Source organism: Strix aluco, chromosome 3 (genome assembly GCF_031877795.1).
Source record: "Strix aluco isolate bStrAlu1 chromosome 3, bStrAlu1.hap1, whole genome shotgun sequence".
Classification (NCBI taxonomy): Eukaryota; Metazoa; Chordata; class Aves; order Strigiformes; family Strigidae; genus Strix; species Strix aluco.
Window position 1 is genome coordinate 108,934 of NC_133933.1, and position 17,260 is coordinate 126,193.

General features: G+C 38.8%; 1 protein-coding gene across 1 annotated transcript in view; it reads right to left on the reverse strand.

The window, feature by feature from the left end:
- The window catches only part of PSME4 (proteasome activator subunit 4), a 68,957-nt gene that overhangs the window by 27,020 nt on the left and 24,677 nt on the right, over positions 1 to 17,260 (reverse strand). Inside the window, exons 13-20 of the mRNA XM_074817060.1 lie at positions 16,030 to 16,094; positions 15,783 to 15,933; positions 14,259 to 14,357; positions 13,858 to 13,927; positions 13,342 to 13,409; positions 12,574 to 12,789; positions 10,383 to 10,540; positions 8,153 to 8,248 (exon numbers count right to left, since the gene is read on the reverse strand). Of these exons, the coding sequence (XP_074673161.1) occupies positions 8,153 to 8,248; positions 10,383 to 10,540; positions 12,574 to 12,789; positions 13,342 to 13,409; positions 13,858 to 13,927; positions 14,259 to 14,357; positions 15,783 to 15,933; positions 16,030 to 16,094 (923 nt within the window). The remainder of the gene's footprint in view (positions 1 to 8,152; positions 8,249 to 10,382; positions 10,541 to 12,573; positions 12,790 to 13,341; positions 13,410 to 13,857; positions 13,928 to 14,258; positions 14,358 to 15,782; positions 15,934 to 16,029; positions 16,095 to 17,260) is intronic.

Genomic DNA, 17,260 nt, shown 5'->3' on the forward strand with positions numbered 1-17,260 from the left:
TGCACTTCGAGATACTAAAATAAACATTCAGATTTCAGGGAATGGCAGACTTCTGTCAGAACCAGAAATAAGGGTCATGTTTCTCCTGTAAAAGTGAACACATTAAAACAATTATTGTGCTGATGAAGGAAAAAAAAGAACCACCTTACAACTAAAAGTTAGGGAAACTGACTTCACAACCTCTGTAGCAGTCACATCTGCACCAACAACAGCCAACCTGAAATGTCTTTTTGTTAATTTAGACATCAAAAAGTGAGGTCTTAATTACATTTTCCTCCTTGTATTTCTGGTAGCACTAGGTTAACTTGAAAATAAGCCCTTCCAAAAGTCTTCCCTCTTCCCCCGCCCCCCAAAAGTCAGCACTGGCCTATGTGCTTAAGGTACAACATGGCAACTAATGCCATTTCCAAAATATCCAACATCAATCCAGTACTTTGCTCCTGAATAAATAAATAAAAAGTTTTTAAGACCTCACACAATTGCTCGTTTAGAATCATCTACATGATTTGACTTTGAGAGTGTTTGCTATGTGTTTCTCCAAGATCAGGTATTTCCAGTTGGGAAGATACAGTGAGGGGATATTTCTGCAATTAACATCTGGGGGGAGAAAAAAGTGAACCCTCCCACCCCAAATATTACTTCTCAAATAAAGAAGGTAACAGATAAATCCAACTATCTCAGGCCGAGATTGAGGAACTACTACTACTTTTTTGGTACAGTATGCTGGATATGTTGACCGGTCAATGAGCTCGTAGCAGTAAATATTTCTCTAGTATTTTAATGTATTTTTACCCCTAAACAGTTTCCCCTGATAAAAAAAACATAACTTAAGTTCACATAAGGCTTTCCTACCTATGAGGCAAGGAAAATGAAAGTGCAATCTCCTGGTTTTCCCTCAGGTAGTCTACAGACAGATTACAAATCTTCATGCTGCTTTCCCATTCCCAGCAAAACACATCCAGCTGTTCTTTGCCAGCTCCCTAAATTCTGAACCAAATCTCTGATATGTAAAACAAAGGAAAAACAACACTGCAAGCTCTCTCCACACCCCAGGTTCCTGAGCAAACCAAGAGTACAACTGAACACACAGCATCCAGTCATCAAGAACTAGTCTGGTACAGTCCCAACACCCACCATGACGTTACTCCACAAGCAGAACCATTTACTTCAACAAGGCTACTAATAGGATGAAAATATGTTCAAAATGCAACACAGTTGTACAGCTGGCCCACAAACTAAGATCCATGCTGGTAATATTCAGCATTACAAGCAGCAGCACTGAGCCAGAGAAAACTATAAGTGTTTTACTTTGGGCACGCAAAGGGAAGAGGCATGAAATATTTTTCTTAACTTCAGTCAATGCTGATAGCAAGACTCTCACAACAACGCTTCATGCAGTGTGTAAATACTACTGGGCTTCATTTCTGTATCAACAGTTTTCAACACAAGTCACCAAAAAAATCTTATGAACAACGAGTATCCAAAATGATCGCTGGAACAGAAATCCCAATTAGGCAGAACTTTGAAGAATTCATTCCCTTATTTACCACACTACAAAAACTAAAGCATCCTTCCTTGAGAAAAATTGATGCACTATGTTTTTCAACTTGCAGACATGTTACGGAGCACTTTATTCAAGTCTCTGTGCACATATTCCTCGGTATATAAGTACAGTTCAGCAATGAGATACAGCTTTTCAGAAACAAGTAACTTTCAGCATCACTCCACTGAACCAATTGCAGAGGAAATTTTGCTAATTGCAAAAAAACCCCGTTTCATGTTGAGGCCTAGATCAAGGGCTGCATCAACCTATTTTTACAGAAGAGATTAAGAGACAACAGTGGGAAGGTGAACAAGGAGAAAACAGGGTTACTCACCGTGGAGGAGTAACTGTTCCCTTTTCTGTGTGCAGCTCCCCCAGCAGAGCTGGGAAGTTTCCTGGAGATGCCAAGAGAGGTTAGCTAGCCCTGCCCCTCCGCATGCGACATCACATCCTTACACATTTCAAAGAAGTGGTCTTATCCTTGACCTGCAGTCTGCACACCTTCAGCCAAAGAACATTAACAAAGCTCCTACCAACATCTGTAGCAAGGGTAGAGCAATACTGCATCCTAACCAAGCTGTATTCTTACATACAGGGAAACAAAACATGGATGTTCTCCGAGTAACCCCGGTTTTGCTTCCGTCAACTAGCTGCTTAGGGTTACCTTGTTAAGAAGTAGGCTGTAAGGAAGCCAAGCGAAGGGGAACCCAACGGAACATCAGTGAAAGACTTCTCAACATTAGAGAGGTTTATACCGTCTGCATTTGAAATCATCTTTATTTGCACATCATTAGAGTCATTGTAACACAAGGACATTGGTATCACTTAGAGCGGCCCCTTAAGTAAAAGGGTACATAGACTGTGTGCACAGAACCCCTATGCATACCTGCACACATCCCGTGGGGCAGAGTAACCAGTACGTCATGTTTCTGCAGGCACAGAAAAAGCTGTGCATTCATTTTCCCCCAACTATGTCAGGATTATTCACCACAGCTCTGACTTTGACTCTGGCTTTGAACACCTTAATTCAGCCACAAAAAGCTACTGCTCTCATAAAGGATTGCTCCTCAACACCTCTGGCAGCCTCAACTTCTTTTTTCTCTTCCCCTTATAACTATCCCTTTTGTATTTAAAAAAAAGTCATTCACAACACACACCTGAAGCCAATGGCATCTCTACTAAAGAACGCTATGTGGAGTAATAGTGTAAATACACCCCACTGAGTCATGAAATACTCTATTAATATTCTATTAATTTGTTATGCATGGCACTTCAGAAGAGTATTTATTCATTGTCCAAAAAAGATGAAGTTTAAATTCCTTGCTACTTACAGGCTAAGAAATAAAAAGTCAACACCAAGTGACATTTATTGCAGTTATATTTCCTACTAAAATTTACTCTTTTCCATTCTAACAAGTTTCCATTACACAGTTTATTTGTGCATGGATTGTGTACAAATTTCTTTTCTGCTGAACTGTCTACCTAAACACCTGCTCATGTATGACACATTCACAGTAACACCAATCATTTGGAACAGATGAGCTATGATGGGATTTTCAGAAGGATATTATTTATGTCATCCACGTAAAAAGAATATTTTGCTCCCAAAATTGAAAAGAAAAAAATAGAAATCACAAACTACACGTAAGAACTGCTTGGTCTCAGAAAAAGTTGGAATATTTTGAAACCTGAACCATTTATGCTCAAGTTCACTAAACAAAGAAATCCCTCTTCCAGCTCTTCACCACAGCTATGCTGATACGCATACACACACAGACTTCTGGGCACACCCAGTGTACCCAAATCAAGTGTTGGTCAATTTAACAACGTGTTTTCTGTACATGTATCACTTCATAGTTCAGAGACTCTCAGTCATCAAAAGATAAAAAAAGGAATATGAGACACTAATGTATCAACATGGAAACATCAACCTTGACCGACAGGAGATTTGAGGTGGCTCGTGCCAGCGTACACGCTTGTAGGTAAACAAAGTTCTGAAACCTTTACTCTAACCAGTATTTATTAAACCATGAAAATCAGGGTACAATTTGATTCTGTCTAACAAGAACATGCCAGACCCATGCTGGGGATTTTTCTTCAGTTTCAGCTTTATCAAACAATAAAGTAAAATAAAAAACAACGGAAAAACTTTGTGTATTAACTGTTCAAGAAGCAAATCTATCTTCAAAAGCTAATAAACACAAACTGCTGAGACACAAACCACATACTCTTAACAAGGAGCAATTAAGAGAGACATTTTGCAATTATTGGGTTCTTTCTGCTGCTTGACCCTGAGGAACAAAAACAACTTGTAAAAATCCATAGAAATGGACCAAGGGACCTCCTACAAAACTTTTCAAGATGAAAAGTTTCTGTAAGTGAACCGTGCAACAGACTTCAAACATGATTTCCATAAAATGCTGATGAATGGTAATACCCCATCTATAATAAAATGTAACAGAACCCTGGGTTAGAAGTACTCCTCCAGTAAACACAGCAGTCTCCACATTAGTGGAAAGGCCTTATATCTGCAACAGCTCTATTCTCCTACTGTGGAACTAACTTCGAAAGAATTGTAGTAATAACAAAACACCAAGCAGCACATAGTTACCGTGTTGGTGGAAAACAGTCTCCTGCATTCATCTCTGTAATTTACCTTAAATCAAAAAGGGTCAGAACTTCAATCCAGATTCACTCATTTTCTTCTCCCAAACCAGTGATCTTAACTTGCTATATTCTTATCCCTCTAGAGGGCTAGATGTTTACGTAAAACTGTAATTTAAATTCATCCATCCAAAAAACCCGAAACCTCTTATCTAATGCCTGGGAAGTTTATGCAACACCACAGGTCAGTTATGACAACCAATAATGAAATAAGCATTTGGCCAGCTTGTGACATATGTGACGTACAGCCAATATGTAATTTTCATAATTAGTTTTCCCTCTTACTTATGCAAAAAACCTGTATTGACTCCCTCAGTCAAGTCATCTTGCTTTGTACTACTCCCTATTATGAGCAAATGACTTTAATTAATGATCAAACCAGGTACCACTGCGCCACAGTTATAGCCTGCTCCTAATGAAGAAAGCACCTTTACTCCTTTATTCCTGCCGCTGCTTTCCCCTGCCTGTCACCCAAGCAAGATCACAAACAGACCCCAAAAACCAGGTCTGCAAAGATTTGGGTACCTTTCAGTTGTCACACAGAAAAATAAGCCCCATGGGTTTGGGGGGAAAAAAGCATCTTGGTGAGAGGAGCAGCCTGCAAACAGAGAGAGTTCACAGTGCTAACTGAGCTGTCACATCTAGCTCTCCATCCCGCTACACACCAAGTTTTAAAGTTCATTCCAGCCACATATTTCTTTTGCTGAGGTTCAAATTGCACAGCTCCAAGCTCTCCCCCATCTATGTGGCTTTCCTTTCGGTCCGTGAGCAGGCTAGAGGATTGTAAAAGAACAAATACTCATCATCTTCCTGGGCAAGACTCTTCAGGTATCCTTAATCATGAACTTGAAGAAAACCTAACAGATACGCCCACTGGGGTCTGCTGTACAGCCAGCACAAACAGCCATGCTGTACCACCCAGTGTCTTACCAGTTACAGTTCACTGCAGTTAAGTGGCACAGGGGGTTTCTGACAAGACGTCTCATGTGCCAGGTTTGGGGTTTTTTTTTAATTCTACATGTAATCTTTTAATTTATCAAGGCAGTTACCAATGGATGCATTCACAAATACTCCTATACTGCCATTTTAGGACAGGGAATATCATCACCACTAGTGCTAACTGTGAACACACAGTACTTAAAACAAGGCTGTTCTGGCTAACTGACTTAATTATAAGCCCTTCATTTTGAAGTATCAGTGCTTTATGTGCATTCCCACCATATATCACGGGAACAGGCTTGGCCATGTAAAGTGCCATCTTATACCACCCACCCCACCCCCCCGAAACTCACAATACAATAACAATTAAAATCAAACTTTTTTTCTGTTTTAATAGCAGGTTCATCAGAAAACACCTCCTACATTCAAACTGGATATAATTTTATGGACATATGGGATAGAAAACAGTGTTCACAGGAAGCTGTCTCATACTGCTTGTTAAATCAGAAGGTATCACCCCCATGACAAATATTGCAGTTATTCCTCGGGGAAGGAAGTGGAGGCAGTAAGGCAGTGGAGAGGACACATTCCTCCTCTGTACAACGCCCTCTGTGAGCCTTGCTTACATACACTGAGCCACTCAAACAGAAAGCACATTTCCAAAGCAGCACCACTAGCACGAACACATCTGTCCTGGGTGGATGAACTCTGGCTCCTCTCCCAAGATGCCCAAGCGATACTGACCGTTATACCTGTTATTGCTAGGCTGAATCAACTGACAGGGATCTAACATTTATTTGGTGTCAAGTGCAACAGCATCTCCTTAGGTCCACGTTACTAGTCCAAAATACAATCCACTCTGCACAAATGCACTCTGCTTCCCTCAGATTGTCTGCCTCAATAAAAATCCATGTTCCGTTTGTAATAATGAAAATCATACAAAGAATAAGAACTAAAGATTACTTAAACAAAATGCATTCAACTTTGGCAGGCGAATTCTGGTGTCCTGCGTAACGTCACTGAAAAGGTAAGGTGCCTTAAGTGTTTTTTAAAAGCCTTAACGCAAACAAAGTTTGGATGTCTGCTCACAGCGGGCAGAAAATGTTTCAGCAATATGGGTAAAATCTGTCCAAAACCAGACAACGGTGGATTCTGAAGCTCTCCAGACATTTAGAGATTTAACTACCAAGTTCCAGAATTCCAATTCTTTGAGAAATGTCTGATTTTGATTTCTTTAGTAACAAAATGATTTCAGCGTGCTGTCACGTAAATTGTCTGTATTTAATAAGGCAGCACAGATAACAAACAGAATGAAGCAGATCTTCCATCAAGTATACAACCAATTTAAAGCTGATTAGAGGCTAATGTCCTCAATTGGTATGTTACCAGTTTACAGACCTTGCCCAGCAATACAAAAAGTTATTCTCAGCTCCCCACACCAAAACAAAACCAGAGACAGTCTACATGAACACCTTTTAACAACAACCACAATTCACTCTTCACAGGTGTGAGGGTCTTTCTTCTACCAAATGGAGCTTCAGTTGTTGACCATCAGATAGCTAGACTAAGGTGCAGAACTGCTTACTCTTACACAGGTGTTCCTTCCTTGATTAACAGATTACTATAGCTACAACAGGTTTTTCTTCTTTTTTTTGTGGTGCTAAAGACTTTTTGGGCCAATATAGCCTTGTATTTTGAAGTTCAAGGCATTCAAGAAGAAAATTATCCTTCTCCTTTGAAGAGCCAACACCAGAAACTCTGTCCTTGAACCCGTGAGCCATACAAATTGCAAGCATGTCGTGCTTGCTGCCCCACAGCTGCCAGGGCAGAATCAGGCTGAATGACCGAGCCATGCTGACACGCTCCCACTTTCTCCCACTATGGACCAGCAGCACATTGCTGGTACAGGAACAGTCAATGCCTCCTGAAAGGTGTTGGAGTCCTTATTTTACAAGACAGTCATAATCAGCCCAAATGCCCTGCACTGCCTCTAACTCAAAGATTACTTCCCTGGATTTCTTACACAATGGTAAAAGATGGCCTCCACAAACCTCTCCAGTTTAACAAATGTTCTAACACACACTCAAGAGGAGCCTCTCCCCCTGTGCAAGCAGCTCACAGACACTAGTCACACAAAGTAATACATCTGAGACTATATCAATGCTCTTTTGCATATTTAGTAGCTGTTTTTTGGGCAAAAAAACCCTCAGCAACAACTGTATAGTCACCAAACGCAGACTGCAGCCACAAGCTTAACTGAAACCCTCCATATTTTAAACATAATATATAACAAATACCGAGATCAAACTTGGAATATTGATGTTAGAGGCAATTACAACATACTTAAAGAAGACAAAGCTAAAGCACCAATCCCATCTATTAAAAAAATTGTCTGTTTTAAAGCCTGAACTACTGCAATCAAACAGAAAGTTCCTATTACTTCCAAAATGAAAGTTTCCTCAAGCGTTTTTGCTCGCCTTCTACTGTGTGCTGGCACCAGTGGCCAGGTTCTGCTGTGACATTACCCACAGGGGTTTGAGCGAAACAGGACTTACTTTTTATGTAAGACGACAGCCGGCAAGAAGTTAAGTTCAGAATGTTTATGACTTTACTAACGTTCCTGTCACCCTGAATGAGTAAGATGGCAGTGCACTATGGTTTGAGGGCTTCATTTAGAGGAGGGGAAACACGCGAGTAAATGCCTAGCTTCCACTTCCTTTACAGAAACTCCATCAGAACTGCAGTGCTGTCACCTACCTTTTTTTAAACATTTTCAGTCTTGCATGAAAAAAAGCACTTAACATTCTTTCATGTTTTCAGTACTCAAGTGTTTCTGTAAGTCACTAATACAAATTTCCGAATCTTTATACTAGTACAAAAGTTCCTTAAAAACAGCCACTAGAAGCAGTTGGGTGATAACAGCAATAAAAAAAGCACTAAAAAAACCAGTATGAAGCAATATAATTGCCAAGACTGTTTGTGATATAAAAAGTAAGTTTTACTTACAGATGAGCCACCCTTTCTCCTTTCAGAGGAGGCAGAACGTTCCCAGAACCAATCAAGCAGTTATGCACTATAGCAAGACACTGCTGCACATCATCTCTTAAAAAAAGAGGAAAACCTGATTACTTACATGTTAAATGCTTGATAATATACAAAATGACAAACCATATCTTTATTGTGAAGTTTTCTAAAAGCTTTTTTCTTTAACTGTTTCAGTTCTAAGCACAAGAGGGAGCACTACAGAAATCAAGCTGAGCTTTTTTGATCCAACCTAATTCTACTACACAACTCCAACATTCAATTTCATTTCCTGAAAAACTTGTTTTGGAGATTTTATATTCTGAAACTGTGAAGGTAACCTCAGTAGAACGAAATAAACTAATCTCAAAACAAACAGCATCACTCCAAAAAATTGTTTTGAAGATTTTTATCTACATCTCAGATAAAACCCGTGAAGTAACTCCTCACCCCAAGGCTAAGAAAAGTCCTTCCTACCATGAGTAGGATGAGGGAATACTTTCCTTTTGAGAGGATATTTACAATCTGAAGACAAATTATAATGCAAAGTGAATGACTTCTTTCTGCGTCACTTCAGAGAATTCAGGAATTCTTTTTAAAGCTATCTCATCTAAAGCAGTAGCCTTTAGCATATAGTTACAAACTTTGCCCTTCGTTCTCGTCATTGTCATGTGCAGTTCTGATTTGTAGAATAACTCACTTCAACCCTCAAGAGGTTCCTTAACTGAACAGCTCTTAGTACTCATGCTTTACTTGGCAACTCTAAATAGGGGTGTTAACGGCTGTTAGAATTTTTCGTTTTATCTTTTGTAACAGAAAGATCTTACTCTGAAGCTCCTAAATACATCAAAACCATTTGATTTCCAATTATTACTTAGTGGAATACAGAAAGAAAAAGATTTACAAGTATTCAAGCTGCAGGAATACTGCAATTCAAAGCAACAGCAGGCTCATCTAGCATCCCATTTATTCACATCTGTTACTCCCTCAGCAACTAATAGTATTCTCTAATCTTAGATATTTGCTCTCCTGCCTTCCAACTTAATACTCAATTCATGCACTTGACTGTATTCTCCCAAATCACCACCGTTTATTTGCTAGGTAGCACAGTGAAGCCTTAATCAAATTAAAGTCCAATTCTGTTATAAATTAACAGATTTACATACAAGGTGTCAAAGAGAAAAGAAAAAAAACCCAAACATACAAATAAACCAAAGACTTAAATAGGAAGCACATCCTTTCTTCTTTTAGTCTAAATAAACTTTCTGACTGCAGTTTGGTGGCATTGCTTTGTCAAGTATATATTGCCTTTTTCAAATTAAAATATGTGGGACCTTGATCAAACAGAAAAATGTTTACAAGTCTGATACACTACGCCCTATTTCCTGTAGGGCTGCACTTTACAGCATGAGGTATCATGTCACATGCTACGAACGTCCCCTGAAGTATATATAGCTTCAAGGACATGAAGGTTTAACATGAGAAATACAAGAATGTTCGAGATTTAATGCTTGTAAACAGCTTTAGCTATTTGATGCTTGTGAATGCTTTAGCACATACTAAACTCACTGTTACCCTGCGCTTAGGAAACTGTCCTTAAGAAGCCATGGCTTCACACTAACAGAGTTTAACAAGATTGGGCAACAGTACTCTTGCTTCCATTCCAGTTGTTGCAGCACTGACTCTGCATTACCTCCTCAGTTTCAACACTGCCACTTTTTGCAGGGACACACTATGTACTCAAGTCTGTTTACTCCTAGGACGGAAGTGGCGAGAGGCAGAACTCCAAGCCAAATCAGTTCTGTGTTCCACTTCATTGCTTAGGAACACAAAGGGGTTTGCCAAAACAACAAGGTAAGAGTCTAGAAGAAGAGCTTTTTTATTGCTGACTACAGTTAAATGGAAACGTAATTTGGTGTATGTATTTAAATTTCTGGAACAGAAAAGTCTTTATACCAACATAAACTGTCTTACTCGTTTTAAAAAGCATTTCCTCCGCTCTAAATAATGTTATCCATGTAATGAAACACACTTCAAGCTACCTGTACTCTTAAGAGTTAAAAACCTTGGAAATCTGGGAATAATATCGAAGACAGTGTAACATTTTATTATTTTACTCCTGGATTTTTGCAGTGCCAGTACAATTGGCAGCAACTACTTAAAACAGACTTGAGTGGATCAGTGCACCTGCTCCATACCGCCTGTCACCACTAACCTGGACATCTCCAGTTCTCCAATTGCATAGTGCTCTAGTCTGGTGAGCTCAGGCTGAAGAAAAGTATCCAGCAAATAAAAAGCAAAGTTTATTTCCTCAGATGAAGGAACATGCCACTGGATGTCCAAGTTCCACAGGTCACCTGGTTTACCCCAGTCCTATAGTAAACAGAGACATTTCTCATTAATCAAACTATGAAACAAATAGTCTTTTGAAAAAATAAGCATTTATTATTACTAAAAAAGACCACACACATGAATTAGCTACTGCTGTAAAGCAGTTATCCTGACAGCTCCACGGAAAAAACCCAAGAACACAATAAACCAAATAGAAATCTTAAACCTACTACAATGTCTACAAGTGCCTGAAAATAACACACACCTGAAAGGACTAAGAGCAAAAGGACTATACTGGCCTAACCGAAATATGACTCTATTACTCTTTTGGCTGGATACAAATTCAGAAATATTCTTAAGCACAACTCAGGTTTTTGATACTCTATGGAGAACATAGAAAAATCTAGCCCATTTAATAATTCTTCTTTTAAGTTTTGAACCACAATTGGGAACTTAATACTTCCATTTTAAAAATAACAGAAGAAAGCTAAATTTTAGGTTGGACTTTCCATCCAATACTAGGTCATCCCACAACAAAGAAAACTTTTTATATTTTGGCGTACAAAGAGCTCAGACTTGCTAAAGAATTAACACCACTTGAGTATTTGGAAAAGTCAGTGCTTATTACTAACTCATATTTAAACGTGAAGTCCATGCCTAGGACTATATGAATTAATAGATAGGCCTTGGCAACCTTCACTTTCCATTTCCTGTGTTTGTCCAGTTTTACATGGTAATTTAGTATTTCAAAACTTCACTACCTGGTACTGAAATGCCTGACTAATGAGACTGGACAAAAAGTACGAACAACTAGAGTAACAGCTACTACTACTAACTACTACTTACTCAGTGTAGCCTGCTATTAGATCTCTTCCTCGGAAGAGCAGGCTAGTCATCTGTAAACATGACTTGAGAAAGTGCCAGAACTGTAGTTTTACACTGAGGCATGATACTAAGTGTGTGAGTGACAACCTCAAGCTGTTAATGGCAATTAAGAGTTCATACACAGTTTCTAAAGTAGGCACGGATGTATGGAACAGCAAACTAACTGAATTTTTTCGTTTTCAGAGGAGGAATTGAAAACAACCATTATTTTTGTGTTAGGCTATTTAAATAAGAATTTTTTGTTTGCTTTTAAATAAGTATCTGACCTAACTGGATATTCCCATGAGTTTATAAAACTGTACTAGCTTTCAGTAACAAGCATTAGGTTATATGAAGTTGTAAAGGTATGTAAAAGAACAATTTTCAGCACAATGCAGTTTTATGTTCAAACAGACCAGCTGAAAACTGCTGCACTGTTCATCTCTAATACTGATAAATTGACCTCAGTCTTAACAGCAGACTAGCATATTACTTTTGACACTTTCAGTCATTTTTAATATTTCCACTTCTACTTTCAATTTCTCTCAACCTCAGTGTAGAACCATTGCTCATTTGTTATTCTGCCTACCTGTAAAATACCATCTCTTGCGATTGTTTTGCACTAGTGTACTCTTTTTCCCATGCACTCACCATTACCTCTTATATCTGATAACCACAATGACATGAAGGGGAACAAGGAAAGGCCACAGCTCTCATCCACAACAGTAGATGAGAGACTTCAGTCTGTCCCAGTGCAACAACACTTCCTGTGACTGGATATTTAAGTTCAAATGAACACCAAAATTATCCTGTTAAACTCAAAACTTCACTGTTTATACCAGTGCACTTAATAATGGCTGGGTCTCAGCTGCATCACACGTTACAAGATGAACCAACCGGAGCAGGCACTCTCGCTTTGCATTATCTTCTTGTAGTCATGCAGTCATTGTAAAACACACATCATAAACCACTAGTATGTCAGGCTATAAAACTAATGACAACAGTCAGGATTCATTTTTTGCTGTCAATATCATTTTACATAACCTGTAATTTGCTACATGGTTCACAGCCCAAAGCATCTTTCAATTACACTTTCCATTGCTGCTACCTATGTTCAGAAATCTTCTAATAAAAACAAATAATATAGTATATGATTGCTTTTTTAAAAAGTAAGTCAAATCCTCTAATCCTAAATAAATGAAAATCCTTGCCTTGATAGGAAAGTATTCAGAAAGAGGCTTGTCAAAGCCACCTGGCACACTGCAGTACTCTGTGGGGTAGATAAGTGTAGCAGAACGAAGAAGATGGTGCAGTAGGTTACAAGACAGAATGTAACCCTGCTTACAGGTTAAATGTAGGGTTCGCTGCAGTATCTTCCCAAGCTGCTCCCTGTACGGTAGCAACTTCTTTCCATCCACTCGGGTGATCTGATAGGAAAGACAAGCATTTCAAAGGTAAACATCACTGATTTTGTTCCGGAGGACTAAAGAGAGGATTACACGGCTCCACCGATCCTCTCCCTAATTTCATTCTGCATGTCACACTGAATTCCAATTAAAGACTGAACTTGCACATGGACTGCCACTTCACTGTTATTGGAAGAGTTTAAGGAACACATAACAACTGTGATATACATTGCTTTTTGACCCCGTTCAAAATTTTCTAGTGCTACTCGTATACATTTAAAAAAAAAAAATTATCTTTACCAAAAGCATCTTATGTTTTTCCCTGTACTGATCCCTCTTCTTTCTCTATCCCTCAATGATTGTGTTGAAGGATTAATTTTATTCCACATACACACTGTATGTTTATTTTCTTCAATCAGCAGCCACTTATGTCCCATTTAGTTAGATAAGAAGTTATGCAGTGTCATTCGTTCAACATTTACTCTGTTTTAATAGAAGTTTATTTTCTTCTTTCAAGGGCGTTCAAGAGGATTTAATGATATACATGCATGGGAAGAACATTTTTTGCAATACCTCTGACAAAAGCTGAAGATTCCAAAGTAGCTCCTTATCTAGTTCTTCATCATGTAATACATCATCATCTAGAGGAACAAGTGATAAGCACTGCTGTGATGATACTGCAGGCAACTTTTCCAAACAAGCACAACCATCAGATGCTTGCATGCCCAAAGTTTACTCCCAACCCTTCTATTGCAACCTTCCAATTCATATTGCACCCATGTCCAACGGGAAGTTACTTTAGCCAATTTAACATCTTGAATGCTTTTTGAGAGTGTGAGGAACGTCTGGAGACGTTTTAACAGCCACATTTTTAAAGAAGCATGCTCCTGTAGCTTGATAGATTTCTACCTTGAAATTACACATGAAGTTGCTGGTTTGTTTTTTTAGACAAAATAATGGACAGAATTCATTTTTCCTTCATTGAAATGAAGTTGTGGAAAACACACAGGAGTTTTAAAGATTATTTTCATGTTTAACAAAATTCAACCCAAACCAAAGGAAGTAACACTAGAAGTCTTATAAACTTACTGACTGTGAGGTGAGATATAACATTGCAGCAATGTGGTACAAAGAGCTTCAAGGATTCCTCAGGGCGACACTGGAAACAGGATCAGAAACAGCCCATTTAAAAAAAAAGATGGAACTCCACACACACATTGATAAAAATCTTCTGACAACATTATTGAAAAGGAGATGATAATAGATTTTATCTCAACTGCAATTCAACCCAGAGTCAGCCTGACTTCATGATTTTTAAACATGCAAGAAAATCTCAATTCACCATAAATGCAAGGAAAACACTTTGTGAATTAACCTCTTCAATTTTTACATGAAAAATTAAAGATTTTGCATAATAAAAAACTATTAGTCTTGGCTTTTGTTCTTTTTCAAACTAAAGATCAAGCGAAATCAAGAGTATTTTCTCTCACTTTTACTGCAGCTCGGCACATATCGGCAACCATTCGACCAGCAACTCTTGTCTCAAATATATTTGAAACAGCGAAGTTAAAAACCTTCTCCAAGGCAACCTAAAAGTGAGTACAAAAATACGGAGGTTACTTCTTTTTAAGCAAGAAAACCAGGCATCGTGTTTCATGTTACACAGAAGGCAGCATCTGTACGTAATACTGTATTCTTTTAAAATACCAGATTGCAACCGTGATTTCACATTAAAAAAATCAGACTAGAGACACAGAGAATGCAGTTCTGTAGAATGCCTAAAGGTGAGAAAAATGTAACTACCATCACAATTGAAGCTGACAGTACCATGGAATAAAAAGATTAAAAATTTACATGAATAGTACCTGCTCAGGAAGAAACCCAACATGTTATCAGTACACATGACTTGCACTCTATGCAACACCTACATCTAACTGTAGAAGTACTGCCTTGAGTAGAAGAATAAAGGCTGCCACAGAAGTAGCAATGACAGAAGGTTTGTCAAAATAGTTTCAGTTTGCAAGTTTTCACTTTTTTCTTATTTATTGCAACACTCACAGTAAAACAATGTAACTGGAAAATACATAAGAGTGTCCATTATCATTAAAATAACTCAATTACAGGAAGGTCTATATATCCTACTCCTGAGAGTTTAAAAGCACAACACAGAGTGCTGTAACTGCTGACATAATGGGACACTGCCTTCAGCTGGAGATTGTAGAGACTTCTAAAATATTCACTTGGGAAAGAAAGGAGAGGTCAGATAAATCTTGTTGACTAAGGTAAGCTTGGGGTGCTTCTGAGAAACTACACAGAAAGACAGTTTTCCCTGAATAAGTCACAGTCCTCTGAAAACTATGCTATTTCACATGCAAATGATGTAAAGCCAGAACATCCCTTAGTTAACAAATAAATGGGGAATTAACTATCAATTATTTAAGTGGCCAGCATATTTTAAAGAAGTTTATTACCATCCAATACCTTGCAAGGCAAGCTGAATCATGTACCGTGTAGATTGCATGCCATTAACCACGAACAATCAGGAAAAATACAAATTAAATACTTCATGACAACAAAGAATAAACTTAGGACTTACATTAACCAAAAGATGCCAGACAAAATCATACCCAAGCATCCAGTGCAATGGTTCAAAACGTACAAAACCTAGCATCTCCGAATACATCCATCATGTGACGTGAACTGATTAAGCATTTACATCAAAAGACATGAAAAAAAATATCACAGCCTAAAATGATCAAGTGATAAAATAAGCTGTTAGAAGGATTTCTCCTAAGAGAGCATCAAGAACTTAGGGGCTCTGTACCGATGTACATAAAGTTGTAAAGCAAATTGACATGAAGTCCTCAACTTCCCCCTCAACCCTTTCCTTGGTTAAACGTGAAAGTTCACAACAGGACCATGAAGGAAGGAAGGAAGAATCTGAACGCCACCAGTCATTCACAACAGAAAATTAAGTTTCTTCAAGTTAGATGGAAAGCCCGTGTTCCACATACCTTAAAGATATCCTTTGAGCACTGAGTAAGGATTGTACTGAAAGTAGAAGAGAGACCTAATTCCACCAGACTCTCCAGATGAGTCATTTTCTCTGTTTCAGTCTCCTCTCTGGTTTGTTCTAGAGTGCTGCTCTCAATAAGTCCGAAACATCTACACAAATACAGTAAGTACCAAGTTAGTAAGTGGAACTCAAAAGTTGTATTAAGTCCTCCATGCCAAGCTTTCACCTACCCTTAACTTACTTACCTATCCATGAACTGCAGTACAAAATCCTCAAATTCCGCAGTTGCAGAGCACAACTCTCTTTCCACCTACAGTGTTCCCATGCAAGAGAAACACAAAAGTTGGGCTTTTCTTAAGGAAACATAACATGAGCTTTATTTCCTATATTAAGTACTTCAAAAACACTCCCAAGTTCTAAGTGATACAGACCACAGCGTATTTCCCATTAAAGTTTGTATAGTCTCAAGTACACTACATGAAACAGTTACTAAATTTTCTTTACACCACCCTGTCCAATTTCCTGGCCTAGATGTTTAGCTGAATCACCTCTCAGGATGAAATCAGGTCTGTCTCCGTGGACACACCCTTTGGCCTCACTACCGAGCCTGCCTTCCAGCAGGACGCGAGTGAGGGCCAGCTGTGGTGGCAGACTTGGCTCTGCTAACAGATTTACATCAAACGTTCACTCTACAAACTCCTCTTAATTTTAGAGGCTACAGCCCTGAGGCAATGCAATGAACCTTCTCCCAGCAGCTGAGCGTTCAGAACCTGTGCCATCTGTAGCTAGGAGCTGTTCTCTGACTGACCAGACTCTTCCAGCATTGGATGAAGATTTTACCTAGCAGTTGTAACTGCCACAGCTGCCCCCTCTGTAGTGTCAGACACAGCCTCACTAGCTGTGCTTCAACGGCTCTATAGAAAGCAGAACCAAAAGCCTAGTGGTAAGGAGAGAAACAAAAACCAATCTCTCCTGTATTTTTTGCAAGGTGAAAAAGAAAACAACAAAGTATTAGAACAATGCTGGAGAAATAGGAGTGCAAAGAGCTGTGAAACCAGAGATGTGTCTGACCGGCGCTCCCAAGCAGCTGAGAGGTGAGGTGACCATGTCTAACAACAAAGGGGCAGCACAGGATAAAACTCAGAAGAGGAAGGTGAGGCTCACTGTCTAATGGTGTTACTATCTCTTGACTGGCAGAGATTAACAAGCGTCTGAAGGGAACGCAACAGAATCTTAATCAGGAAAGAGAAGCATGACTGCAGGAACACTTCAAAGAGGAGCAAGTGTTTTGAAATCATTTCCCACAGGAGAAAAACAGCCCTGAAAAGTTAGGGAGTGCATTAGTTTTTTGAAAAATGAATACAAACAGTTTTGGGGTGTTTTGGGTTTTTGTAGATTTTTGTTGGTTGGTCTGTTGGTTTGATGTATTTATTTTTTTTTTTTTTTTTAAACACATGCAATCTTTTCAACAACCAG